Source organism: Sitodiplosis mosellana, unplaced genomic scaffold (assembly GCF_009176505.1).
Source record: "Sitodiplosis mosellana isolate CC-2019 unplaced genomic scaffold, AAFC_SMos_1.0 Smas_scaffold_5, whole genome shotgun sequence".
In the NCBI taxonomy this organism is placed as follows: Eukaryota; Metazoa; Arthropoda; class Insecta; order Diptera; family Cecidomyiidae; genus Sitodiplosis; species Sitodiplosis mosellana.
The window spans coordinates 6,461,545-6,473,512 of NW_022595248.1; the positions used below are offsets into that span (position 1 = coordinate 6,461,545).

An 11,968-nucleotide genomic window follows, 5' to 3' on the forward strand; every position below is an offset into this window, starting at 1 on the left:
AAGTTTTCGCCATGTGTGGATTTTTCATATAATCCAATACAATTGAACAATGTTATCCGAATGTTTCGAAGGTGGATTTTTGTCGCACCGATTCAGTTGTTATCTTACTGAGAGTTGTTCTTCTTGCATTACCAGAATCTACTGTACAAATAACGAATATTCGCCAGTTCGCTGAAAATTTGGCATTAATATCAACAAATTGCGTCCAGAACATAATTAGGTATATTCACTGCAATTGCGTCGCTTGAATTGCTAAGAATCTCTATTTACGTGGAAATTCCATTTGAACTTCAGACGAAATGATTGAAATTCGACGAAATGATATTATTATGAATGACGCAAGGCACTTATTGTGTTGCAATCAATTATAATTATTAATCACAATCACTTCGGTCCTAAAAACGCGATATGACAAATCGTTGTTGACGATAAATTTTACATCATACACTAATTTTAAAATGACAGATTTAGGTGTGCACATTAGGGTGTTTTCGGCATTGTTCAATCGAAAAATGGTTAGTCTCATTCGATAGATCTCAGAATTCTGAGTCGATTGATAACATTTTTGTCGCGGATGGACTTGTGGTGACACTTCCCGAAACTAAAAACAAAAACAGTTCTATTCAAAATTTCTATAATAACGTAGGACAACTAGATTCAATTTTATGTTTTCTTGTCAAATTTTTGCTTTCAAATTTCAAAACAAATTGTTGTCACAGGTCACTATGGAAATTCAGAATAAAACTGTTTTGGTTTTCAGCTTCGGGAAGTGTCATCACAAGTCCATCCGCGACAAAAATATTATCAATCGACTCAGAATTCTGGGATCTATCGATGGAGGCATACCATTTTTTGATTAAACGATGCCGAAAACACCCTAGTGCACATTGTGCATTTTGGTCATTGTCGGTCTGGCGATGGTGTCCGTGGTTGAAGCTGAATGCCGTTGGACTGGATACCACGCTCACTCTGCCGGAGATTGGTGCAATACCTTGGGCCCGGGATGGCGTGACAAGAAATGGGAACGTTGCAATGACATCTGGGGCAAAATGGAATATTGTTGCAACTAAAACGCCACCTTCAATCATTTTAATGGTATAGTCGAACTTTATCAGTGGAAGTAAATAGAGATAACTATATCAGTGGGGATAACTATTTGTTTTTTTTTTGTCGATTTCAGGCAATACGAAAGGGTTTGTTGACAAATAAGCAATGGGAGATCAGATTTTAAATAATTACTTGTGTTATTTTCCGAATATTAAAAATGTATTTGGTTTTCATTTAATTTGATTTCAATTTTACGGCAACATGTATTTCACAATACAATTTGTTTCTAACAGACTTATGACATGTTCATATTTCTATGCTTTGGATGTGCTTCAATGATGCTGTTCGTCTGCTGTCTGAAATATTTTATTTGATTTAAAAAAAAAACAATTGATTCACTTACAGTTTAGTCAATATTTTTATATAAAATTATTATTTTGTCAAAAGCAAAATTTAAATAAAGTTTTTGATTTATTTCAATTATTCGGGTCTTACCAAAATGCAAAATATTCATTGGTTGTCACTTTGAGGAAAATCAAACGGCTTCAATTCAATAAATGTGTCTGATAGTGTTGCTGTTGTTGTTGTTGTTGCTGCTGTTGTTGTTGTTGTTTCTGCTGTTGTTGTTGTTGTTGCTGCTGTTGTTGTTGTTGTTGCTGCTGTTGTTGTTGTTGGTTCTGGTTTCAGGCATTCTTCATAGACTTGTTTGATTTCCTGCACAACAGTTTTTTGCTCCTGCAACATAAAAAACTTAAATATTCACAAGCTCCAGCCGATTTAAATTCACACTCACTTCGTTCAGCTTTCCGAACAATCGGCGTCGCTGTGTTGATGTAATAAATCCAAGCGTCTTGAAGCATATTCTGTGACGAATTAAATGAGTTTTTATGATTTTGATTTAATTTTCAATGTGGAATATTGTTTGCGAGCTCGTTTTAAATATCGCACTTACTTTTTCACGAACGAATTGTGAATTGCACGGCAGCGATCAACGTATTTCGCCAAAAATTTCGATGTCTTTGCAATGTCATCAAACCATGGTTTCAAACTTGGATGGGATTCGATGACCTGCTTTTTACCAGCCTGAAACATTTTTTTATTGGAAAAGCAAACGATTCCGATTCATTCAATCATTCAAACGAATATTGAGTGGCTTCTAGAAGAATCTGAAGCGAATTAGTGTAATATATCGGAAATGAGCTTACCCGAAGGCATTTTATCTGCTCTTCGGTGATACTACTGTTGTTCTCTCCTGAAAATTCTATAGCCAGAAGGCCATCATATTCCTGTTCACTGGGTGATCCGTTTACAAGCTGAAAGGTAAGGAAAATATTCAATCAAATTTTGTTTTTACAAAAAAGAACAAAAGAAAAAAAGAAAAAAATTACCATTGCTGCAGAGATCACAGCGCAAATAAGTACTAACTGCTTCATTTTTCTTAACGGAATATTTTTTCTATAAAAATATTATGATAACTTTGAAAAATATCAATTGACTATCCAAATAACGATTGCTACCCTCCTACCAGTGAGACCAGAATTTATACGAATTTTACTGGATCTTTGAGTTTTCTTTATCGCTATCAGTAGCAGAACAATAACAGAGAAATGCTATCAGAGACCAAACTGAGGACAACTGTCATATGATCGGTGATAGCGATCGATACTCAATTGATGAAGAAAAAAAATGCGTCTCGTCCAAAAAAAAATAAAACGTAAATAGTTAAATCTAAAAATTGTGTAAAGAAGGCCTTCAAAAATCTTAGAGAGTATGTTTGTTTTTGAGATGTCTATACGTATGTCTACAATGGAAAACAATGCTGCTTTATATCTATATAGAACACGGCTAAAATGACGCACAAATAACAATTGACTTGTCTCGGTCACGTAGCTTCATCGCCAATTACGAAAGAACTGAATGAGAAGATGCGTTGCCAAAAAGTGTTACTCATTAAATGCAACTGCGCAAATTTTGCGTTCTTTCGCCTATAAATCCAAACAGTGTGTCTAGTTCGCACAGAAGTCCAACTTGGCAAATAATTCGCTAAATTGACATTTTCATTCTCGACGGTTCAATAAAATAGGGCATTCTGTAAACTAAGTGTTATTTTCATAGAAGTAGTAAACTGATTTGTATCTCACAATCAAATCTCCTCAGATTAGTTAGCGTATTTGATCGTATCATAACAATATTATGAATTTTGTATAACAAACCCACGATTTATTCAATCTATTTGAAAAAAAAACATCAAATTCATTGCTTGAAAATAAATGTCTCATTTTGGTCGTGAAAAAGCTCTGATATAGGGAGATAACGAATGTTTGAAATCCACAGATTTTACTATGACTTCTTATATGTCTTTTGAATTTCGACGAATACTTTTTGTGTCATAGCGAAATCCACTTGAAAGATAAAGCTATCGCCCAGGTTGGAAAATGGCCGAAATTCGAGTGACGCAATTATACTGAGAGCTCTCAGTCTGAACTACGCATTTGTACTGATTAAAGTGGAAAATTTTGGGCAGCAGAATTCAGCTCCAGTCATGCAGCTGTATCGGGATGAATAAACAATTTCACATATCTTCAGGCGCAAGTACTGCTTTGTTGGGAAACTTTTTCTTACTTTCTACATATTTGCTTCTTGCAACGAATCTTTTTCTGTATGATGTTCTACATTCATGAACTATTCCATCACTAGGAGTTAAAGGGATGCAACTCCCGGACGATTAAACCAAATTAATTTTATAATTAATCGATCAAGTATTTTTTTACTCAAGTATTTTGATGATGCTACTTTTTGACTCTACAATATTAGAGATTGGCATTTACTCCATACGATACGTTTCGAAATTTTCACTGAGTATTTGCTCGTAGTATTCGCTTGCCGAATCAAGCAAATTAAAGCAATTGAATCGTTGCGATTCTAATATTGTAGAGTCAAAAAGTAGCATCATCAAAATACTTGAGTAATTTAGTATGACTTTACGGCACCAGTTCATTTGCTAAAACGGAACAAAAATAAATCCAAGTATTTTTTTGGTCAATGTTCAGAAAGAACCTCCCGAAAGAGGCACCGCATGTCCATAACAACAAATCAGACTCTATGCAACACATATGCAGACGAATCCTCACTCTTTTCACAGTTGCGATCGATGTGTACTGTGACTGAATGCTATTGCATTGCTGCTTTTGCGAGTGTATATTGGTCAACAACATACCGTTAGGTTTTGGTTCTCAATTCTAAGAATTCAAATACTTTACACTCGCAAACCCAAAGCAACACGCTCAAAACATGTAAAAACCGATACGGTGTCTGTATGAAATACTGCGTTTCATTTTTCTGAATAATTTTTGTTGGTGCGTCGTACGAAAATTGTTATATGCTAAAATATGACTTGTTGCCTTTTTCACACAACCGTGAGCAGTGAGCATCACTGTGAGCAATGGCAATACAAATAAATAACTATTCATTTCAATACGTATTGGTCATCATTCACTCAAGCGTCGGTTATACCGTATTACGCACGCACATTGAAGTGCGAAAGAGACAATCGATGATATTGCACTATCGTTTATCTTCTGTATTACGCATCACTATAGATGATACAGAGAGCGACAGATGCCGAAAGATATAATAATGAATGCGGACACTGCATTGGTGTTTGTGTATCTCTGTGTGAGGAACAACGTAAAATCTGTGTAGTTGTTGATGTTAACTAAAATGAAACACGAATCGGAGCACTAAAGTGACCTCTGAAAAGATTTTTTCCATAGGACAGAAATCGATCGGTTTTTTACGGAAGTACTTTGCGGAGCAAATTATTCATTCATACCTACCAATTACACTAGAAACAATTTAATTAAAATATTTTTTAAACTGATAATGCTATTTTTAATTGAATAGATTTGCAACAATTAGTAAGACTACAAGTGAAAAATACTTCAGAAGTGCGCCGCATCAAGGCATCATACGAAAAAATATCAGTTTGTTTCATTGAATTTTAACTTGTTTGTTTAACCCAAAACCTGTTCGGCTTTTTTTTACTCTTATTTTATTCAGCAATGACTACATTCGGCTAACAAAATATCTGTTATTAAGTGTTATGCTCTGATTAGCTGCAGCTATTTTTTGGTTTGGTTATATTCCAATGTTCCCTATGAATATATGTTACAAATTCAAAAGTTCAACCAGTTTTTTTTGTTGGCCTGATAGTCACAAAATCAAAATAGCTGCAGCTAAAAATCATTAACGATAAAGAGAATATATCAACTGTTTGTTGATATGATTTGTGTCGATTGTGTTTTTGCCAAAAAATTAATTGCCAAGATAATGACTATTTTTAGTTATTCAGGCGATGAGACCGTATTGAATATACCTGATGTAATTTGTTGATAAAAAGCCAAGGTTCTATTTTTAAACAAGATATAATAATGCCTCAATGGGAATAACAACAAAATTATTATCAATTAAAATGAACTAATTTAGGTAGAACGAATTGGGATAAATAAAGGTGTAAAATGCTTTCATCTGTTAATAAGCTCTGGAAGTTCATAAGTCAATATGGTTTGGAAACTAGTGCTCGAAGTTTGCATTTTGACTATCGTTGGTCTAGCGATGGTGTCCGTGGTTGGAGCTGAATGTCGTTGGACAGGATACCACGCTCACTCAGCAGGCGACTGGGTAGTGAATATAGCTGATAAGAACTTGAATGTGATTTGTTGGCAATAAGCGAATAAACATTTATCATTTCCATTCCAGGATGGCATGTCCACTAATGGAAACGCTGCAATGGTATCTTTGGAAAGCAGGCATATTGTTGCAACTAAAACGATTTTGATTTAATTAATAGAAATTTTTTAAAAAACATTTGATAATAAAAATTTGATTGGCGCTTTGAGATATTATGCACTTATTTGTCGTTACTGCCACTGTTTTAAATTAAATAAAAAATATGAGCATCAAATTCAAATTCATCATAATTCATGATGAAACAATCACTCAAAAAGTATTAAGAAAAAATAGCAGATTAATAGCTCTACATTTCATGTAGTGCAAAAAAGGCAAATGATAATGATGTATATGCACCACCAGGTGCACAACGTATTGTATATAATATTAAGTGTAGTTTCCAATCAAAATAAGAGAGAAAAAGACGGCATCATATCAATCAAGTGTTTCTGCACATGTTAAATTGATAAATGCATCGGAAGTGATGTTTTTTTGAATTTCTTCAATAAAACCTCTTGAGTATAGGTTGCGTCTTTGAGAAATAAACACGAAATTTTCGCAATTTTTTCTCTTCCACTTAGTCTCTCTTCCTCGTCATTCTTCGTAAACAACGATTTGTCATATCGCGTTTTTAGAACCGAAGTGATTGTGATTAATAATTATAATTGATTGCAACACAATAAGTGCCTTGCGTCATTCATAATAATATCATTTCGTCGAATTTCAATCATTTCGTCTGAAGCTCAAATGGAATTTCCACGTAAATAGAGATTCTTAGCAATTCAAGCAACGCAATTGCAGTGAATATACCTAATTATATTTTGGACGCAATTTGTTGATATTAATGCCAAATTTTCTGCGAACTGGCGAATATTTGTTATTTGTACAGTAGATTCTGGTAATGCAAGAAGAACAACTCTCAGTAAGATAACAACTGAATCGTTGCGACAAAAGGCCACCTTCGAAACATTTGGATATAATAACATTATTCAATTGTATTGGATTATATGAAAAATCTACACATGGCGAAAACTTGGGATTCCAAGCGGAATTCGGCAAAAATAATAGACAAAATCCATATTTCGCTTATTTTCTCAAATATTCTTATGGTAACTTCCTATCGCACCTGTTCAATTATTTAAAATATCTTCCAAATAGTAATTTTTAGGAATTCGGACGCAGTGACTATAGCTGATTGTATTTTGGACGTAGTTTGTTGATATTAATTTTCGCCAAATTTTCTGCGAACTGGTAAATGTTTGTGTGGTAAATATTTATTATGCATTTATTTTAAGAAGCTTTTCGCCGAAAAATGTGATAATGATGGAGGGGTTTTGAATATAAATATCGGACTTTTACTCGAGCAGTTCAGCACATCACATCAACCAGTTGAGAAGCAGTACTCCACTCTTACCACAATTCCAATCGCTATTGTGTCAAACAGTTTAATTTTCTTATCCAGCTGATATTTTATTTTGGTTAATACACCAGAACTTCTAAGGTTTTTCTGTTTATATTTTTAAAAAGTTTCATTGGAAGTCCTAATAAATTGTATTAATTTCTTTCTTTCTTTATTGCAGATCGAAATGAAGGCAAATTTCGTCATTCTCCTTATTGCCATTTTGGCTATAAGTGCTTTTGCTCCAATCGTGGTTGAAGCTTGTTTAAAACATGACTCGCCATGCAAAGGAGCACATAGAAGCCAATCAACTTGCTGTAAAGGATTGTATTGCCATAAACCCAATCCAACATGGGCCGAAGGACGTTGCTTATACCGATAATAACCTGTGTAATAATATTATGTCCAAATAATCGACACTCAAGTTGACATACACTACTTGCTTCAATCGAACATTGAATAAAAAGACGTTTAGAATTGAATTTGAATATTGTTTGATTTGGATATTCCTAAAAGAAACCAGAAAATTTATAATTTTCTAAACTGCTAAGTTTATTCTACGCGCGAGGGCAGCATTTATCTTTCAGTAAATTTTGTCATTCTTTTCTCTTTCTTCTCTTCCAATTTACATTTTATTCTCGTCCATTAATTCTCTCTTTTTTGTCAACAACGATTTGTCATGTCGCGTCTTTTTGAAACGAAATGATTGTGTTGTGCTATGCAGAAGAAGAAATCTGTTGGTTTTTACGATTTCCAGCCTTTTTGTCTCAAGGTTAAATGAATCCAGACAAAACTGGTGAATCCAGACAAAACTGGGGATTGAAAATTTAGACACATAGACACTAGCGCTGCAGTTTGCTTGTCAGTTGGTCAGCTGCACAACTAACAATCATGCTGGTGGAGCGACCACACAAAAACTGGATCGGTCATATATTTCTGATTGATTTTTTTCACTTTTTCTAAATAAATATGATTATAACATAATAAATGTTTTGATTCAAGTGTCACTATTATTTTCATCACCTTTGTTTGGCGCAATAGGAATATAATAAAAACATAGTTTCATGAGACATAACATGCGCGTCCTTGGAGCGGCCATCGAAATTGATTACAATAGTAGCCAACATTGATTACATCAATAACCAATATTACAGTGCAATAATTTCAACACCCAATTACATTTTTATTCTATGTTTTTGTAAACATGAAGTTTAAAAAGGCTAAATAACACTTTCGTATTAATAAAAATCAAATAGATGAATCAAACATTGATTCCTCAGCAATAATTAATAACGGCCGATCCAGTTGGAGGCGATTACAATACTTTTCTTACATGGTCGTGTGGAAAAGTAACAGAAAACGGCATCAAATCAACTAAATGTTGTTCAACATGTCAAGTCGATGAATATATTCGAAGCGAATTGTTTTGAATTTCAATTATCAAATCTCTTGTATGTGTCGTATGAAGATATAATAAAGAATAAACAGTCTTATATGTAATACAGATTACAATTCGACTATTTCATTGTTCTTTCTTTTCAAATAAGACATTTTTGCTCGTCTACTTCACTCTCTTTTTTCATCAACAGCGAATGGTGATATCGCTTTTTAAACCCTTTCAAATTCATTAATAATTTACTATTTAACTCGTGATAAATACAAATCGTAAAGAAATAAATATTTTCAAACTTAACAACGGCTATTAATTCGGACTATGTGTGTTGATTTTAGCATTTTTGTCATCATAATATATCCGATTGTTCAATGCATTCGAAAGCTACAGCAATCGCATAGTTGGAAAACTGACCGAAATATTGGGTGTATGCATTAAAAACGAGCGATTTTCGCCGGATGGCACCACCATCGCTGGTGGCATCGGGCAATACTGGCGCCAACTTCATATGGTAGGGCTAATGACAGGCTACAAAAATCACCATCTGTCATTTGCCCAAAGTGTAAACAAAGCGAAAAATTAAGTTACGAATATGGAGAATTTCGAACCAAAAAAACGTCATTTGCGGGAGCAGTTTTTTTCATACGGGAAAAATGTGAAAAATAGATTATTCTTTTATCGAGTGGACACTGGTAGTGAAGAATGGACGTTTCTCGATAGATACAAGCATATCAAACCACATTTTGATCGTGGTTACTTGTAATTATAGGGGGCGCCACAATCACTCCCTCGAAAAGGTTGATTTTCCATATTTGCCGGTTTGGGGCAGATATGGTGCATTGGAAGGTGGTAGAAACTTATCAAAATATTAGCTTTTATCGTTCCCAACAGAAACTAATCGGTATATACCAATTTCTGACAGCAAAATCGAAAAATTGACTTATCGCCGCAAAAAAGCGAATTTTTGAGGAAATTTTCTTAAATGACTTTTTGGCTATCAAGTCCAAAATTTCTAAGAAGCTATTAATTTTGAAAATCCTTTATGCCCCCGCTGTAATCCTCAGACATTGCGCTTTCTTACTACCACTGGTTTCAGTCGATTCAATATCACCTAAGTGGAGGACGGTTCACTTGTTTTCAAAAAGTCAAAAATTGGCTTGATTCGTTCTTGGCCGCTAAGCCGGCGCAGTTCTTTTAGGATGGAATCCATAAATTGCCTGATTTATGGGAAAAATGTGTCGCTGCCGATGGGCAATACTTTGATTGAAATATAATTTCATTTTGTTATTGAATTAAATGATTATTTTTCGATAAAAAACGCTCGTTTTTAATGCATACACCCAATACGAATTGAATTGTTGATACTCTTACAATTAAAGAGCTCGCGCAAAAACTTGGCCAAAACTTGGAATTCCAAGCGGAATTCGGCAAAAATAATACCTCCATCGCCTGCCAAACTGCTTATATAAAAAGTAGATGGCTTCCAGTTCCAAAGTTCTTATTGCCTCGCGCTCGAAAACTCATTCCATCTCGCTCACACTGCTGAATATGATCTTGAAACAACATTGAATTGAGAAACAAAGTGACACAAAGCTAGTTTTGGTCCAAACCATGATTCGTGTCCCATCGATTCAAAACATGCGGTGTTGATTTTTGTTCGTAGACAAAATCCATATTTCGCTTATTTTCTCAAATATTCTTATGGTAACTTCCTATCGCACCTGTTCAATTATTTAAAATATCTTCCAAATAGTAATTCTTAGAAATTCGGACGCAGTGACTATAGCTGATTGTATTTTGGAAGTAGTTTGTTGATATTAATTTTCGCCAAATTTTCTGCGAACTGGTAAATGTTTGTGTGGTAAATATTTATTATGCATTTATTTCGAAAAGCTTTCCGCCGAAAAATGTGATAATGATGGAGGGGTTTTGAATATAAATATCGGACTTTTACTTGAGCAGTTCATCACATCACTTCAACCAGTTGAGAAGCAGTACTCCACTCTTATGACAATTCCAATCGCTATTGTGCCAAACAGTTTAATTTTCTTATCCAGCTGATATTTTAATTTGGTTAATACACCAGAACTTCTAAGGTTTTTCTGTTTATATTTTTAAAAAGTTTCATTGGAAGTCCTAAAAAATTGTATTAATTTCTTTCTTTCTTTATTGCAGATCGAAATGAAGGCAAATTTCGTCATTCTCCTTATTGCCATTTTGGCTTTAAGTGCTTTTGCTCCAATCGTGGCTGGAACTTGTTTATTTTTTTATGCACCATGCAACGGAGCACATGGAAGCCAATCATTTTGCTGTCCAGGATTGTATTGCCATAAACCCAATCTAACATGGGTCGAAGGACGTTGCTTATACCGATTATAACCTGTGTAATAATAGTATGTCCAAATAATCGACACTCAAGTTGACATACACTACTTGCTTCAATCGAACATTGAATAAAAAGACGTTTAGAATTGAATTTGAATATTGTTTGATTTGGATATTCCTAAAAGAAACCAGAAAATTTATAATTTTCTAAACTTGCGATTTTTGTCCAACACTAGGAAAAGGGTGGCATTATAAAGATTGAGGATTCTGCAACGGTATCTTGGGGATGTATGAAGTTTGTTGTCAATAAAACGGCGTTTTTATTCAATACAAAGCATGTCCGAAGCAGTTCCGAATTTTGTCAGTGAAATTGGATGGAATTTTAATCATTTGTTTCATTTGTAAATCACAGGCGATACCAGTCAGTGGACAAGAAGCGCTTAAAACCTGGCGTCATTAACAGCGAAATTATTTTGGTTGTGACATGAAAAGAAAATTTAATGAAAAAACCAGAATAAATGCGCCAGAATCACAACGTGTTATCAATACTACAATCAGTAAAGTTCATTCTCCGATTAAAATTTGAAAATAAAAACAAAAAACGGCATCACATCAATTGAATTTTCTTCAACATGTCAAGTCGATAAATATATTCGAAGCGAATTGTTTTGAATTTCAATTATCAAATCTCTTGTATGTGTCGCATGAAGGTATAATAAAGAATAAACAGTCTTATATGTAATATATAGATTACGATTCGACTATTTCATTGTTCTTTCTTTTCAAATAACACATTTTTGTGTCTACTTCACTCTCTTTTTTCATCAACAGTGAATGGTGATATCGCTTTTTAAACCCTTTCAAATTCATTAATAATTTACTATTTAACTCGTGAAAAATACAAATCATAAAGAAATAAATATTTTCAAACTTAACAACGGCTATTAATTCGGACTATGTGTGTTGATTTTAGCATTTTCTTCATCATAAAATATCCGATTGTTCAATGCATTCGAAAGCTAAAGCAATCGCATAGTTGGAAAACTGACCGAAATACGAGTTGAATTATTGATACT

At 33.9% G+C, this 11,968-nt stretch overlaps 1 protein-coding gene and 3 long non-coding RNA genes across 13 annotated transcripts; 3 read left to right on the plus strand and 1 right to left on the minus strand.

Annotated features, from left to right (window-relative positions):
- Positions 1–1,244: 1,244 nt before the first annotated feature.
- LOC129566788 (uncharacterized) lies at positions 1,245–2,585 on the minus strand. Its single transcript, XM_055443015.1, has 6 exons — positions 2,436–2,585; positions 2,253–2,360; positions 2,000–2,130; positions 1,841–1,910; positions 1,543–1,782; positions 1,245–1,403 (listed from the first exon to the last, which is right to left on the minus strand). Exons 1-5 carry the CDS (start codon positions 2,478–2,480, stop codon positions 1,558–1,560), a joined length of 579 nt encoding a protein of 192 aa, XP_055298990.1. The 5' UTR covers positions 2,481–2,585; the 3' UTR covers positions 1,245–1,403; positions 1,543–1,557.
- Positions 2,586–4,590: 2,005 nt separating this feature from the next.
- On the plus strand, positions 4,591–5,775 carry LOC129566792 (uncharacterized). 2 transcript variants are annotated; one of them, XR_008687780.1, is made up of 4 exons: positions 4,591–4,848; positions 4,951–5,030; positions 5,391–5,451; positions 5,533–5,775. It is a non-coding gene; the product is annotated as an uncharacterized LOC129566792 (long non-coding RNA). The 2 variants fall into 2 exon arrangements; XR_008687779.1 differs by lacking the exon at positions 5,391–5,451 and having other exon boundaries at positions 4,596–4,848.
- Positions 5,776–6,658: 883 nt separating this feature from the next.
- LOC129566789 (uncharacterized) lies at positions 6,659–7,656 on the plus strand. 9 transcript variants are annotated; one of them, XR_008687773.1, is made up of 4 exons: positions 6,659–6,673; positions 6,934–7,041; positions 7,143–7,276; positions 7,356–7,656. It is a non-coding gene; the product is annotated as an uncharacterized LOC129566789 (long non-coding RNA). The 9 variants fall into 9 exon arrangements; XR_008687776.1 differs by having other exon boundaries at positions 6,934–7,026; XR_008687774.1 differs by lacking the exon at positions 6,659–6,673 and adding an exon at positions 6,683–6,697.
- Positions 7,657–10,344: 2,688 nt separating this feature from the next.
- On the plus strand, positions 10,345–11,043 carry LOC129566791 (uncharacterized). The gene is made up of 3 exons (XR_008687778.1): positions 10,345–10,428; positions 10,530–10,663; positions 10,743–11,043. It is a non-coding gene; the product is annotated as an uncharacterized LOC129566791 (long non-coding RNA).
- Positions 11,044–11,968: the final 925 nt, after the last annotated feature.

Bases quoted from the DNA above. Each gene is read 5' to 3' on its own strand.
- LOC129566788 (XM_055443015.1), bottom strand. From the start codon at position 2,480: ATGAAGCAGTTAGTACTTATTTGCGCTGTGATCTCTGCAGCAATG. The intron at 2,361-2,435 runs GTAATTTTTTTC...CTTACCTTTCAG, and splicing joins CTGTGATCTCTGCAGCAATG to CTTGTAAACGGATCACCCAG. The intron at 2,131-2,252 runs GTAAGCTCATTT...AAAATGTTTCAG, and splicing joins AGCAGATAAAATGCCTTCGG to GCTGGTAAAAAGCAGGTCAT.